The sequence below is a fragment of the Ceraceosorus guamensis genome (assembly GCF_003144195.1).
Source record: "Ceraceosorus guamensis strain MCA 4658 unplaced genomic scaffold IE81scaffold_44, whole genome shotgun sequence".
NCBI lineage: Eukaryota > Fungi > Basidiomycota > Exobasidiomycetes > Ceraceosorales > Ceraceosoraceae > Ceraceosorus > Ceraceosorus guamensis.
Window position 1 is genome coordinate 97933 of NW_020290039.1, and position 14518 is coordinate 112450.

Genomic DNA, 14518 nt, shown 5'->3' on the forward strand with positions numbered 1-14518 from the left:
GCCCCGGAAGTTTCACGTGCCAGCACAACATGTAACATAACGATGCTCAGGGATTTCCTTGCGACTCTATTGAAATGAAATTGAAGCATCCCGTGCACACCATCCGTGATGGCGGTGCTGCCACTGTTCATACATTTGGGTCGTTATGCATTGCATGCGGGGGCACGTTCCATCTACAGGCGCTTCAAGAGTCTTCTATCGAGGGCTAGTCGCGAGAAGGTGACAACGATGGCGCCAGCTGAGACCATGCAGCCAGCAAAGGCCAGTGCAGCAGTGTACCCTCTTGTTTGAAACAATTGCGCTCCGATCGGCTGAAATTATCAGAAGATGCGCACATTGTCAGGAGGCAGATGGTTGCATGAGCGAGAGTCGCAGGGGATTTGGAGCCTTTCGATTACTCTAACTCACCGGACCAAACAATGCAGGCAGAGAGACGGCCAGATAAAGCATTGCTATCCACTCTCCAACTCTGTTGGCGCTAGGTGCTAGACTGGTGACTGCTGCAGCCTGTAGAGCAAAGAAAGCCCCGCTGAAAAATCCGTACACAGTAGCAATCGCAAAGATGGTCCTTTTGGCCTCTTGACCTCGAAGAGGTAAGGCTGCAATGGTGCTGAAAATGATCAGACCGCTCAAGGAGAGCGAGATGATGAGGATGTTGTATCGACCTAGCTTGTCTCCCAGCAATCCGGCGGTCAGCCGGCCAAGGATGGACGCGCCGTTGGACGCGCTTGCGAGGTAGAAGATAGCTGTAGATGCTACACCTTGAGAAGCAGCTAGAGAAGGAAGGTAGTAGTATGGCCAGAAAAGTCCAAGGTAGACTCTTTGGAAGACAGGCGTCAGGAAGCAAGCGCCGTTTGAACGCAGCGATGAGGTGCTCTCACTCACAGAAATTGGCCTGCAAGTAGCATTGTGAAGCCAACGTGCTTGAAAGCGCCGAGTGCGAAGAACTTGCCTTGCACTGGCGGTACCCTCTTCTTGACGAGCGGAAGCACAGCCAAGAGAAGGGCAAGTGCGATGAAGCCAGATATCCTCAGAGCCCACTCAAAGCCAGGTCCATGGTGAATGAGCTGATCCAGCACGATGGGCCATACGACGCCTCCCAAGGAGCTGCCCGAGGCCACAATGCCCAGTGCTACGCCCCTTCTTCGAGCGAAGAAGTGAGAAGTGCATGCCAAGGCTGGAGCAAAGAGGATCCCTATACCAATGCCCTGCAGCAAGCCTTGGCTGAGGAAGACGGCCCAGTAGTGAGGGAGACTGATGGATATCAGCATGCAGGAGGTGACGAAGACGAGGCAACCCGATGCGACGATCAGCTGCGCATGAAAGGGGTGAGGCTGCTGCATTCAGTCGATGATCGAAAGGCGTTGGCATGGTATGCTCAACAACCTACACGCGCGTCCAGTCGATCAATCAGAATGCCAGTGACTGTGCCGGAAGCGAATGTGGCAAAGACTTGAAAGGAGCCGACCCAGGAAATCCTTGAAGGTGTGCTCAGAGGTCCGCCAGGTCGTTCGTTGGTGTAATAGGTTTGAAAAACGCCAAAGGCGTTCTGAAAGCCGAAGCCGACTGACGCGGAAGGATCAACGTCTTGTGAGCATCCGAACAGGCAGACGAGCAAGGGGAAATTGGGGGGCAATTCGAGACGTCGGTGGCTGGCTGGCTCACCAAAGTAGAGAATGAAGGAGGCCAAAACGACCAACCAGGCGGATGCACCGCCTTCTGGAAACCCGTCAGCAGAGTCGCTAGCGCATGGCAGGCGGGCAGCGGAGCTTGTGGCAGTCGCAGCTTCACGCGATTGATCGGACGTTGGCCAAGCGTCCTCTTTGTCATGCTCGGCCAACATGCCCCTTGAAAGGCCAGACTGTGCAAGGTCCTCGGCCTTCTTGTCCGAGATGCGCCTGCCGTGTTGCCATGGCTGGTCCAGCCCATCCATATTTTGCTACGTTTACAGCACTGGCTTGTCGTTGATGAGCTTGCTGCATGGGTCCTAGTCCGAAGGCCCGATTGCGCTCTCTCCGCGGCGACCTCGAATCAAGGTGGACCTCTTGATGACACTCAGGCGACTACTTGACTGTTCTCGTGTGCTCGCATTCACCCCACATATCCTCGTAAGCGTCATGCGCATCACAGCCTTGCTTGCCTCTCCTTTGCGAGACTCGAAGGCTCAAGTCGTACGCGTGATGTGACAGTAGTGTCAAGGGAAACAAATGCCCTCTACTCCAGCCCACAATTGTTGAATCCACATCCACATCCACATTCACATTGATCGGATCATGCGCATCCATCGCATCTTTGATCGGCGAATCGCATCTGAACACAAACGCAAGCGAGGCGTTCTTCTTAGACTCCCTCTTTGCCGCACATGCTGATGGCTCAGCTGACGGGCGCTAATCACAATACTGACCAAAGTTGATGTGAATAATTGTGGATCGGTCTTGTACCCGAGGTCACGAGTTACGCTGGCTGCGCGCGGCTCTTGCTGCGTGGTTACGCATGGATGCCGTGCATATGCACCGACCTTTCCGTTGCCCGAAAGAAACGCTGCTGTTGACTCATCTTGACTCGCCACTCGTGACTCTTGACTCTTGACTTGACTCAAAACCTTGACGTTTGTGAAGACATCACGTGACTATGAAGGGCTCGGGCCACGTGGTCATCTCCCATGCTCGGCGCAAGCAGAAAGCATGCATGCACGCGCACCCAGGAGGCGGAAGGGCACGGGCGAAGGCGACTGATTCTCGCCAGCCAGTCTGGGCGCGCCATCCAGCAGCAGGAAGTCACAACAGTGTGCGAGTCATGCGCACAGCGCACACCCGCGAGATCAGATGTCTGCTAGCTGCTGCCTGCCTGCCTGCCTGCCTGCCTGCCTGCCTGCCGTGCACGCGGGTGATTGTGATGCGCACGGTTTGGTGGCCACGCAACGTCGATCGCGAGGACGGGGCGAGCGGCGTGCGTGAACTTCTCATCAGCAGGTGCCATCGTGATGCGTGACGCAGCCTTGGGCAAACAATCCAGTCGGACAGGCTTGGCTACCGCTGGCTTCCACCATTTCCCCAACCCCTCTCCGCATTTATATCGATCGAAGCAATCATGTCCATGCTTCCTCGTCTTGCTCGACCGGCATTGGCCGCCGGAGCGCGTTCCGGCGCTGCTCAGGCCCCTGCTCTGGCCGGCTTCCACAGCTCCGCTACACAGTTGGCTACTCTGAGAGAGTTGGAACAGCGCGTCAAGAGTGTCAAGAACATCGAGAAGATTACAAAGGTGAGCAAAAGTGAAGTGAGGTGCATGAGGGAGAGGCACCCAGGCTGCAGCAGGTTGAGAACCAAGTTGAGGGAAGAGGCGCTGGGTGAGGGAACAGCAAGGGTTGCGAGGGCTTACAACGTTGGAAAAGCGTGAGGTAATATCAGCACGCGAGGGGATCGGCGGCGCAGGATGCCATGCATCACACTCACTCGACGGGTAGAAGCTCCTGTGGTAGGCTAGCACGGACAGCTCGCAATGACGTCCCCATATGCTTACCCTCTCGCTGTTCCTTCTCCAATCTCAAGTCGATGATGATGATTGCCTCTACCAAGCTTCACAAGGCTCAAAGGGCTATGAAGTCCGCTCAAGCTTACGGAGAGTCCAACAATGGTGCGTCATCAGCTTCAAGGCGGTGCCAGATCTGTAGGGCGTTGATGACAGTCTGGTCAGGTCACTTCGAGGGTGGAGCCGTGCACGAATGAGCAGCGAGGGTGCTCAATGGTACATGCACCAGCCAAGGGCTTCTGCCGTTTTGACGAGCGAACATGCCACGCATGGTGTGCTTTGAGCGATGCCTCGCATGCAATCGACATCCGCGGCAACGTCCAGCGCTGACGCTTGATACATACCTTGCAACGCGCTGTACAGAGATCTTCAAGAACTCCGAGGCGGTCGCTCCCGAGGGCGGAAACCAGCTTTTCATCGTCGTGTCCTCCGACAAGGGTCTTTGCGGAGGTATTCACTCATCCGTCTCGCGCAAGGTGCGCTCCGAGCTGGGCAAGATTGGTGGTGAAGCTGCCGCATCCTCCGACAGCGCTGAAGGACCCAAAATTGTTGTTTTGGGAGAAAAGTCCAAGGCTCAATTGGCACGTGCTCTTCCCAAGAACCTCGCTTTGAGCTTCAACCAAATTGGCAAGGATGTTCCTACGTTTGCGGATGCTAGCGCTATCGCAGACCAAATTGTCAGATCCGGTGTCAAGTTTGACAAGGTCAACATCATCTACAACGCTTACGTCTCTGCCATCGCTTTCGAGTCCCGCATCATGGAAGTCTTTAGCGAAGAGGCTCTTCGCAACGGTGCCAACTTCAACGCTTACGAGCAAGAGGATGACACCACCAAGGACCTTGCCGAGTTTTCCCTCGCCAACGCCATCTACGCTGCTCTCGTCGAGGGTCACGCTGCAGAGATCAACAGCAAGCGTAACGCTATGGACAACGCTTCCAAGAATGCTGGTGACATGATCACCAACCTGCAGATGCAGTACAACCGTGGTCGTCAAGCCACCATTGTGAGTTGTCGTATGGCCCTTCAACTCAAGCAAGACTGAACCGCGCATATCTGCAAACAATGTCGACTGACCTTTCTGCATCGATTCTGCCTATGCACAGACCAACGAGCTCGTGGACATCATCACTGGTGCATCTGCCCTCTAGACTCGTCGCCACTCTCTCATGTAGTGCAGTAAGCTCAATACAATTGCAATGATGCGGTGATTGGATTCGATGCGCTGTGCTGAAATGATGTGTCGAGTCAAATTTGGTGCGCGCACACGCAACTTTGAGCTGAAGAGGTAGTCTGCTTCATCTCAGACGCCGATCGCGTTCACGTCGATCTCTGACCAGACGTCCGGATACTCTGTTTGTATACGCTGGCACAGATCTGACCACTTGCGATTTGAGGGCTGCACGCCTTGATGGATGAGGACCGAGCGATCCCTAGCAGTGAAGCGCAGCAGCATCTCAAACGTCGTAGCATCTGGACTGGCCAAAGTCGGAATAGCGCTGTCATTCAGACTCGACCTTGGCGAATCAGCAATGTCGTTCGATGTTGTTTTCTGGTGCGCTCGGAGGCCTGAGGGCATGCTTTCAAAGGCCACCTCGATAGCCTCCTCTGTGCGGTTATTGCGACAAAGACACTCCAACCAAGCGTCCCAGGCATTCTTGTTGACAGCTTCCGGCGAGTGTTCCCTTGCCCATTTGAAGGCTCTTCGAGAGTCTGGCAAATGCTTCCAGAAGCCGCACGTGTCCAGCATGACGCACAGGCAAGCGGTGGTCAAGGGCGCTCTGATCAGAACTAGACGCCTCCAAATTTCTAAAACTCGTGTAGGTTGACCTATGCGACTGTGAGCGTCCATGAGCGCCGTCAGCATGGACATGGTGTGTTCGATGGATCCGTCGGTCTGGAGCAGATGATCCAGCGCCATCACTGCCGAACTGATCGTTTCCAGTCTGGCTCGCGTCGAACCCACGCGCCGTACAGGGCGAGTCGATGCTCCAAGGAGAGAAGCTGCTTTTGCAAAGTAATCCAAAAGCATCGTGATGGCTCTCGAGGATGGTCGATGACCGGTGCGTTTCATGTCTCTAAACAGTGTTGCGATCAGCTCGGCAGGTACAGGTTCAGCAGGCCGAAAGGACCGCGTAAGCTTTTCAAAAGGCCGCTCGTACTCGTTCGTCGTGCCGGCCCAACGCCAAGCTAGCCTCCTGGAGACATCTAACAACGAAGTCCATCCTTGCGATGTGAAAGGATGCGGGTCGCTCGGATACCCAGATTTCCAAAGCCCATGGACTGCTCGATAGCAATCAAAAGCTTGTCCAAATGAGGTCGCAGTATTCATCAGCGAAATCGCCGTCTTCTCCCGCATGCCTATATCCAGGTGCGCTCCATCGACTCGCATCTGCTGCAGCAGCTTCAAAGCACGAACATGATCCCTGGCATTTATGCAGCCCTTGAGTAGTGTGACGTGGATATATGAGGGCACCGGCGAGGTCAATGCTTTTCGCAGATCATCATAGAGGGCGAAAGCGATGGCCATGCTTGGGACAAAGGTGCATGTGTACGCATCCAGAAGGGGATGAACTAGCTGAGGAACGATAGGCAGCCTAGCAGCCTTGTATCGTTCGTAGAGAAGCTGCGCTTCGTGCAGGCGATGCGGCGCTGGGGGCCAGAGCTGACGAGCATATCGAGCCTGCTTTGCGGAAAATCTGCCCAGCAACGATGACATCCCTCGAGTGTATGCACCAACGCCCGCGGAGATCCCGGTGAGCTGCTCCAGGTGTTCAAACATCGATACGACATCTTCCTCGGTAGCGCTGCTTGACGTCGATAAATCGAAGAGATGCGCTGAGAGCAAAGTGTGGTACGTGTCTTCGTCGCAGCCTGGCAAACGCTGGTGCTTGATGGCCTCCAAGAACATGTACTCCACTTCCCCCGCTTCCTTGCCGGCCATCGAAGCGTGATCCAGGACTGAACGCCAAAGCGGAGGTGCGCTCTCGCTTGTTGGCCTTAGAAGCGTTTCGTGCAGGATTGTGGCGGCTTGTCTCACGAGAGGTTCAGCAGCGAGCCCTGCGTTTGTCGCTCCCTTCACGAACATGTTGAGGGATGAAGTGCTTTGCGAACTGAGCGGCAGTAAGCTGAAGCCTGATTGCTGAGTACCACAAGAAGCCTTGAGAGCGCGATGGTGTTGACGAGGAGAGGTGAAGAGAGCCTGTAAATATCGGTCTCTGCAATTGCTGTCCAGCTGTGCTCCTGCAAGGCGTGCGAGTCGAACAGCAGCCCGAGCCACCTGAGGAGCCCGCTTCCGAGCAGCAAATTCCAGCACAACGTACCAGTCTTCAGGCTGAGCCGTCAGTCCGTAGGTCGCCCTAGACTCCAAAAGATCGAGGAGGGCTTGTCGCGGGGTGAAGCTGTTCGCATTGGCCGAAGCTGCACGCACCCTTAGCTGTTCATGAATGTCCGGCGGGATCACCTCCCACTCCCACAAGGACTTCATGTCGTGGAACATGAGCTGCGCTGTGCGAGCCACCGCCTTCACCTTGTTGATCGCTATCTCTCTCATAGCAAAGTCATCGTACGTGTTGATGACAAAATTTGCTAACTCAGCATCCATCTTTCGCATCGACAAGACGAGCAGTTTGACAGCCGATCGCAGCTCTTTGGGTCTAAGAGGAACCTTCCGGCCGCTAGCTCGAAGCTTTGTCAGCTCTGGGTAGAGCTCCAATATCCTCTCGGCATCTTTAGCACCTATCGCATCCTGAAAAGCAGATAGCAATCCGCCAAACTTGGATGTGGAAGCGTAAGAATTCTGTCGCGTCTCGTTCGCATCGTTGCCATGGGGTGTCCAGTCCTTAAGGGTCGTCTTGTCAAAGAAGCGATAGGCTTTAAGAGGGCTTGAGAGGTGTGTCGTCCTTCGACCCCCTTCCCCGCTCTCGTCCGCGCCAGCACGACGAGTCGGTGAGGCTTGTCCGTCGCCGGACCATGCTGGAGCCAAGAAAGCAGGAAAGCTCGCAAGGCGCTGATGCTCCCCTCTTCCAAAGCTTGCAGAGGCTCGGAGATTGCTGAAGAGGCGAACGCGCTTGGCCGAGCGCATCTCCACTCGCTAGCTGGCTTCGCCAGTTGGATCCCTTGCTCAAAAGCTCATCTCAGAGATGTTTAGAAATGCAAGATGAGGCGAAGTGCTGTTGAAGGCGAGCGCGGCGATGGATAACGTTTGGTAGAGCTTGCAATGTTCAGAGAACAACGATCTCGCGCCTCGATTACAAATCCACACGTCATGCACGGCCCTTGGCGCGGAGAAACGGTCACTGCGCGCGTCAAATGGAGGCTCTTCCGCGTGTGCAGGCACACTCACTCAACACTGCGACTCAAGCCCGCGTTGTTGGGGATAGCGTTGATCATTGCAAGGCCATAGGCGCGTCGTGGGACATCAAGGTGTAAAAGTATACCAGTCATCGCGCTGGGAGATGAAACAAGTATTCGGGAAGGGCACGTTCTAGGAAACTTTTCAAGTCTAGATTTGGGGAGGGCAAACAGCGGTGTACCTTGGTCGAAGGCGGAGTCGAGCCGCTGTCTGGCAACGGCGCAAGCGGGATGCACATGGTCGATCGAGAGCGCCGGGCGCATCGAGCGGGCATAAAGGGTGGGGGAGCGGGCATCATATCGTAAAAAGACATCCAGTCGTGATGAAGCATCAAGGATTTGTCGGGGTCGTGAAGAGTAACGGCAGGTCAAAGAAGACCGCGTGAGGCGGGATCGTAACGAAGGTGAGGTGATCTCGCCTAATTCTGGTTGACGACGGCGTCACCGCCGCGACCGCCGGTAGCGTTTCCAGAGTGAGCGTCGCCACCGTTACCCCCGCTTCCATTGCCGTTGCCGACGTAATTGGAAGATCCACTGGCGTGAGCGATGCCGTGGCCTGCACCCGCGTTGACGCTAGCTGGCACAGACTTCTTGTTGGACTTTCGAGAGTTGGACAGGAAGTCGAACTGCTCGTCGGACAAGAGCTCGCTGAGCATACGCAGATCGATCTCCACCAGACTGTCGTCACCGCCGACGGTAGCCAAAGGCTTGCGAGTAGCCGTCTTGTGAACGATGTGAGAAGTGTTCTTCTTGGCGCTATGGGTGGCCTTCTTGGTGCTCTTGCCGATCGACGCTGGGTGCGAAGAGGTTTTGCGAGACCCGGAATGAACCCCATTGTGAGATCCGTTGCCGTTGGCCTGTCCGTTGGCTTGACCACCGTTGCCGGAACGAGCATTGCCTCCGTTTCCAGCATTGGCAATGGTCACGCGACCGTTCTTGTTGGCGCCAGTACGAATACCGGTGCTGACGTTGCTGCGGCGCTCGACGTTAGCGGCAGAGTCGGTTGCTTGATCAGCAGCCTTGACTCCGTGGTCCTCAGAGGTGTAGTCGATGGCAGTGGAGCGACCCGCGATGGCGTGCACTCCCTCAGGGCTGTCGACGGCAGAGACCTCGTGACTCTCACGAGTCTCGAGCGAGTAGTCATCAGCACTAGGAGAGTGGCTGGCTTCGAAAGAAGTAACGTCACGCTGAGCGAGACCAGCTTCGAAATCGTCCTCGCTAGCGGTAGCGTCCACGTCGCGGGTGACTTTGACGATTGGACCCTTGTGAAGAGCAGCGCGGTGTCCGGTCTTGCTCGTCTGCTTCTTGGTCGCACCTCCTTTGCCGCCAGTAGCCTTGCCAGCATTGGCGGATCCACCATGTCCACCGTTGTTCGAGCTCACGTCAGCGCCGTGGACGCCGTACTTCTTGGCGTGCACGTGAGAGTCAGAAGCACCACCGTTGGCCTTACCGCCGTGGCCGCTCTTCTGTCGAGGCAAAAGGGTAAGGATGGATTCGAGAAAGATAACCAATACGGAGCCCTGTACTCACGCCGTTACCTCCACGTCCGTGACCATGTCCGCGAGCTTGAAGCTCGTCAGCAGTGGCGGTAGTGTCGAAGGAGTCTGACGTGGCGTGAGTGTCGAAGTCGCGACGCTCTGAAGTGGGTGCAGCCGCATCGTCATCGTCACCTTGACCTTCACCGTCCTCGGGCTGATCGTCGCTGGGAAGGTCATCGCCAAGAGTAGGCTCTTCGTCAGTGCCGTTACGGTTAGCCTCTGCGCTAATGCCCTGGGAGTTTTGCGCAGCTGCGATGTCGCGAAGACCAATGTGATTGTTGTTCAGAAGCTTCTTGAAGGCTGCCTCGCGAGCCAGCCCAAGGTCTGGCTTGTCGAGGATACCACGAGCCATGTTCTCCTGAGTGGCGATGGCTTGGACGCTCTCGGGAGTGGAGGTGGCAGCGATGTCGCGAGCTTGCTGCTGCTGAGCAGCGATAGCCTCAATGCCTTCTGGGGTCGACGAAGCAAAGACGTCGCGAGCTTGCTGCTCCTGAGTGGCCACAGCCTGGATCCCCTCTGGAGTCGACGAAGCGGAGACGTCGCGAGGCGAATACTGCTGACGGTGAGGGGTGCTGTACTCGTTGGGCAAGCTCTGAGAGTTGAGACCGTCGTTCTGGACCTGAGCAGTTACGTCACGCTGGGCAATGGTCTCAGCGTCGAAGCTGTTTGGAGTGACCTCGGCGTCGGTGTCGCGCTCGGTGATGGGCCTGGGCGATGGCGTGGAGCTGGCAGAGGGTGCTGCGATCGACGAAGTGGACTCGGGCTTCTTCTTGTCAAATTGCTCAGCAGCTGCCAGACCAGACTTGTTCATCGAAGCAGAAGTGGAGCGCTTCAGGAGGTTGTTGCTGGTAGAGCCGCCGGATCCGCCGGTGGCGTTGCCCCCACTGGCATCACCGCCCTGACCGCCGTTGCAGGAGTTGAAGTTGAGAGCGTTGAGACCGATCAGGCTTCCAGAAGTGGAGCAGTTGGAGTTGCCGCCGTTGGCTTGACCACCGTTGCCGGCTTTGGCGCTTCCACCATCGGCGTGGTGCTTGTCGTTCTGCAACAAGAACATGAGCATCATCGTCAGCGTGTCGTCCACAGAGACCACCGGTCTATCCTCCTTGGAGATAACGACTCACCACCTGGACCTTACCACCAGTGATCTTCTTGGCGGACGTGCCACTCTTCTTTGGGGTAGTCTTCTTGGTGGTCGAAGGTTTCTTGGGCTTCGAGGACGACTTGGTCGGCTTCTTGGCGGGGTTCTTCACGACAGCGGTCGCGGTGGTAGTGACGGTGGGCTTGTCGTTGCAGTTGATTCCAAGAAGGCCGCAGAGGTTGAGCTGGGCATCAGCAACATTGTCGGACTGACCGCTAAGGTCTAGGTCTCCGGTGAGAAGGGGGTCCTCGCGGCTGTCAAGAACCGCGGGGGATGGGCTCGATGGTCAGCGCATGCTGTGAAGAGGCGTAGCAAATGGAAACATGAGATACTCACTTGTTGTCGATGCCGAGACCGGCCAGCGCGCGCTGGGTCAGGCGCAACGTGGTGCCGTGAGCAGCGGTGGAAGGGACGTGACGCTCATTGGCGCTAGCATACTGTGGAGACGTGGGTGCGAAAGTGCCATCGTTGGACGCTCCAGGGTTTGGGCTGGGAGCGGGGCTAGTGTCGACCGCCGCGGGAACGGGGCTGGCGGAAGCGAACAAGCCACTGTTCAGGATGGGCGATCCAGCCCCGAGGGCCAGAGCAACGAATGATGGTCCGATACGCATGTTGGCTAGAGTAGCTTGAAAGGGGTAAAGGACTAAAAATTGACCACAGAGGTACGTGTGAGAGTGAGTCGTGGACTGTATGCGCGGTGCGGTGTAGGGTAGTCAGGTGAGGGTGGAGATGAGCTGGAGGTGGAAGCAGTAATGAGGCGTTAGTCGTAAGAGGAGCAGTTTGATGTCGGAAGGCCTTGCGATGTCGAGAAGAGAGTGGAGGGACGTGAGCGATCGAAGGGAGAGGGGATGTGGTGTGGATGGGAGAGAAGGAAAGAAAGAAGAGTCGAGGGGGAAAGGGTCAAGGCTTTAAAGGACCGGATCTAGCCTGATTGATTGCTCAGCAACCAAACATGGCAGAGCTCCATCCCGACCGCAACTGCCGCCACGCCGCCTTAGCGAGCGGAAGGAGAGCGCCATACCTAAACGAAGAGGCAAGTGTCGACAGGGGCAGTCGACGGTCAACGGCCACATCGGAAGTCTGAGTCGACCCAAAGAACAGGTCAGCGGGAGCAAAGCTAGCGAGCCACCGGCGCTCAGCGGTTCCGATGCATGCGAGCACATGATGTTGTTGGTGACCCGAGCCTTCTTTCGAGCACCAGCACGCAAGGGATCCGAACAGAACAGGCCGATACTTGAATGCTGAATGCTGATGATGAGTGTGAGAGTTTCGCCGCGCACTATACACCCAGTATGCAGGTTGTCCGTTAGCGATGCGCGTTGAACGAGGGGCCGTTGAGGTTGCCGCTTGCACAGCATGTGACTTGCGTCGAGCCACCGATCATGGCAGGCGAAGCCAAGACATAGAAGAGCCACGTACGACGGCGCGACCACAGTAACAAAAGAGCAAGTGATTCGAAAGTGTCACAATTTCCTCTGATCAGCGGCTTTGACAACAGCACCTTGAATAGGTGCGCGAGCACCCGCCTGTTAGTCGTCTAGACTACGCAGCGAGACTCGGCTGCCCGGCCGTGTGGCGCCATTCCGGGGTGTGGAACAGTGACGAGTGACGAGTTGTCCAGTTGCGTATCCTTTCAAGCAAGGCCTGCTGCCGATCTGGTCAGCAACTCATCGGCTCCGTCACTCAAGTCCTTACCTTGCGTCACGTTGCAAGCTTAGCCTGAGTGTATGCATACATAGGGTTGAGTGTAGAAGCCGAGCCCGCACTGAGATTGACTGACGCTTGCTGACTGATGATGGCCCGACTGGTTGCGCGGGTCAGATGTGTGGAATCGCACATGCACGTTGCTGAGAGCTCACGTTTGAGCTCGCGCTGCATCAAAGAGGCCGCGGGCGATTGAAGCCAAAGCCGAAGCCGAAGCCGCGCTGGCCGTTAAGCTTGGCGTGCGATCGACTGCTTCTCGTCGTGGTCCAGGCTTGCGAGAAATCCGACCGCAAGAGTCTTGCGTGGACTCGGACGAGCAGATGCTGGCGGGTACTGGCGGGTTGTTTCTGATGATGCGCGCGCCCCTTGCCGACTTCAACGGACACGCGAACGAGCCTGCGCGCCTTGCGCGGCTGCCTTCTCGTACTGCTGCATGACTGATGATGCTTTGTTGCGCGACCGTTGCTCCCGGCCGCTGGGTCCAGTCACAGAGACCGATCACAGGCATCCAGCACTACCACTGCCATCGGGCGTGCCTTGACGCTGCTCCAACAGATTTTCACGTCATATCTGCTGCTATAACTGCCCTTCTCTCTCACGGCAAAGACTCGCGACTGTGTGCCGCGTTCCGCAATGGCGAGATGATCACGTGACCAAACATTGCAGTGCGATCGAACGACATCAGCGCCGCGCCTCATCGACGGCGCGAACAACCAAGAACATCATCCGCCGTCAATCTTCATATGTACTGAACACACCAGCGCTCTCCAGCTGCCTACTGCCGACCACTCTAAGTAAAGCCTCAGCTTAGTCGAGTCAAGTCACTCAAAGACTCCATCGGCCAATCGCGCCCTCGCGCAAAGGTCTGTCCAAGATGGGTCGCAAAGCAGAGGTACAGAGAGCTTTGCTGGAGAAGCTCATGGGACCAGAAGGTGAGTGGATGGATTGAAGGTAAAGGGAAGGGAGATGGCGGAACGATGAGCATCGCGCGCATCTTGCTCGCCGAATAGACTAGAGGACGGGCAGCTGTATGCGGCTCGCAATGCAGACTGATGAAGTTGTCCTGCCCCGCACTCTCATAGCCATGGGAACTGCCAACGCAACTCTGCATTTCACCGACGACAAGGTCTGCAAAAATTTTCTTTGCGGCATATGTCCCAACGATCTCTTTTCAAATACCGTGAGTGCTGACAGGGATGCACAAGGACAAGAAAAGCCACTCATGGTGCTCTCTTGACGTCGATCGAATGTCATTGCGCGCAACAGAAAGTGGATCTCGGACCATGTCCCAGATCTCACACTGCCAAGCTGAAGGATGACTACGATGCTGCGCTATCCAAGGGAGACCGATACGCGCAATTCGAAGTGGAGCACGAAAACTCCATTCGGACCTTCATGGCGGACATCGACCGCAAAATTGCCGCCAACAAGCGACGTATCGACATTTCGCCCGAAGAGACTGCCAAGTTCACCAATCTGATGAGGGACATTCAAGATTTGGAAGCTGCTCACGACGCTGCTACGAAGGAGGTGGAAAGATTGGGAGAAGCTGGAGAGATTGAAGCTAGTTTGGCTGAGCTCAACAAGGCTGAAGCTTTAAAACAGGAGAAGTCGGATAGGGAGCGGGATTTGCAGGTGCTCAGCGATAGCGCTGGTGCAAGTGGACATCAAAAATTGCGAGTGTGCGACGTTTGCGGCGCCTACTTGTCCATCCTGGACTCCGACAGACGTCTTGCCGATCATTTCGGAGGAAGGGTGAGCGGCGCACTGGCCACGTGCATCACTTCATCCTGGCTCACCTGGCTGACTTTCCTGCTTCATTGCGATCTTCCGTCTCAGATGCACTTGGGCTATCTCAAGCTGAGGGAAGTGATCCAAGGATTCGACGACCGGAGGGCAAGAGGAGAAGATCCGAGGACCTTCTTGGCGCAAAGAGGACCGGGTCCGCTCAAAGGAATCAATGGCACATCGAACGGCACATCGTCTGGCCCAGCTCCACCGACAGGTCCTGGAGGGCAAGGCGCAGATGATGGGTACAGGCGAAGAGAAGACGAAAGAGACAGGGATAGGAGAGACCGGGATAGGGAAAGAGACCGAGGCTCCGATCGGGACAGGGAACGCGAGAGGAGGGAAAGAAGGGGAGGAGCTGATTATCGGTGAGATGACAAGTCAACCTGAGCACCGCTTGCTCGCTTTGGTCTCGAGCTAACACGCGTCACGTTTTGCCTTGATCGCTGCTTTGCCGCAGGGAGCGGTCGC

The 14518-nt window shown here is 56.3% G+C and overlaps 6 protein-coding genes across 6 annotated transcripts; 2 read left to right on the forward strand and 4 right to left on the reverse strand.

The window, feature by feature from the left end:
- Positions 1–54: 54 nt before the first annotated feature.
- On the reverse strand, positions 55–2244 carry IE81DRAFT_324630 (MFS general substrate transporter). Its single transcript, XM_025514288.1, has 4 exons — positions 1391–2244; positions 886–1313; positions 409–820; positions 55–311 (listed from the first exon to the last, which is right to left on the reverse strand). Exons 1-4 carry the CDS (start codon positions 1931–1933, stop codon positions 174–176), a joined length of 1521 nt encoding a protein of 506 aa, XP_025368516.1. The 5' UTR covers positions 1934–2244; the 3' UTR covers positions 55–173.
- A 708-nt stretch (positions 2245–2952) lies between these two features.
- Positions 2953–4742, forward strand: IE81DRAFT_324631 (putative ATP3-F1F0-ATPase complex, F1 gamma subunit). Its single transcript, XM_025514289.1, has 4 exons — positions 2953–3261; positions 3549–3633; positions 3892–4532; positions 4633–4742. The coding sequence occupies exons 1-4, from the start codon at positions 3091–3093 to the stop codon at positions 4675–4677; spliced, it is 942 nt and encodes a 313-aa protein (XP_025368517.1). The 5' UTR covers positions 2953–3090; the 3' UTR covers positions 4678–4742.
- An 87-nt stretch (positions 4743–4829) lies between these two features.
- On the reverse strand, positions 4830–7610 carry IE81DRAFT_367533 (hypothetical protein; the record flags this gene model as incomplete). Its single annotated transcript, XM_025517089.1, has 1 exon — positions 4830–7610. The coding sequence occupies one exon, from the start codon at positions 7608–7610 to the stop codon at positions 4830–4832; it is 2781 nt and encodes a 926-aa protein (XP_025368518.1).
- A 688-nt stretch (positions 7611–8298) lies between these two features.
- IE81DRAFT_348411 (hypothetical protein) lies at positions 8299–11166 on the reverse strand (the record flags this gene model as incomplete). The annotated part of the gene is made up of 4 exons (XM_025516253.1): positions 8299–9345; positions 9410–10456; positions 10539–10809; positions 10892–11166. The coding sequence occupies 4 exons, from the start codon at positions 11164–11166 to the stop codon at positions 8299–8301; spliced, it is 2640 nt and encodes an 879-aa protein (XP_025368519.1).
- A 148-nt stretch (positions 11167–11314) lies between these two features.
- Positions 11315–12000, reverse strand: IE81DRAFT_178380 (hypothetical protein). The gene has a single exon (XM_025510683.1). The coding sequence runs from the start codon at positions 11911–11913 to the stop codon at positions 11464–11466; it is 450 nt and encodes a 149-aa protein (XP_025368520.1). The 5' UTR covers positions 11914–12000; the 3' UTR covers positions 11315–11463.
- A 1133-nt stretch (positions 12001–13133) lies between these two features.
- On the forward strand, positions 13134–14419 carry IE81DRAFT_334923 (LUC7-domain-containing protein; the record flags this gene model as incomplete). Its single annotated transcript, XM_025515435.1, has 4 exons — positions 13134–13191; positions 13342–13439; positions 13526–14014; positions 14099–14419. The coding sequence occupies 4 exons, from the start codon at positions 13134–13136 to the stop codon at positions 14417–14419; spliced, it is 966 nt and encodes a 321-aa protein (XP_025368521.1).
- Positions 14420–14518: the final 99 nt, after the last annotated feature.

Bases quoted from the DNA above. Each gene is read 5' to 3' on its own strand.
- IE81DRAFT_324631 (XM_025514289.1), top strand. From the start codon at position 3,091: ATGTCCATGCTTCCTCGTCTTGCTCGACCGGCATTGGCCGCCGGAGCG. The intron at 3,262-3,548 runs GTGAGCAAAAGT...TCCAATCTCAAG, and splicing joins ACATCGAGAAGATTACAAAG to TCGATGATGATGATTGCCTC. The intron at 4,533-4,632 runs GTGAGTTGTCGT...GCCTATGCACAG, and splicing joins GTGGTCGTCAAGCCACCATT to ACCAACGAGCTCGTGGACAT.
- IE81DRAFT_324630 (XM_025514288.1), bottom strand. From the start codon at position 1,933: ATGGATGGGCTGGACCAGCCATGGCAACACGGCAGGCGCATCTCGGAC. The intron at 1,314-1,390 runs GTAGGTTGTTGA...TTTCATGCGCAG, and splicing joins TTGATCGACTGGACGCGCGT to CTGATCGTCGCATCGGGTTG. The intron at 312-408 runs GTGAGTTAGAGT...TGATAATTTCAG, and splicing joins TGCCTGCATTGTTTGGTCCG to CCGATCGGAGCGCAATTGTT.
- IE81DRAFT_178380 (XM_025510683.1), bottom strand. From the start codon at position 11,913: ATGCTGTGCAAGCGGCAACCTCAACGGCCCCTCGTTCAACGCGCATCG.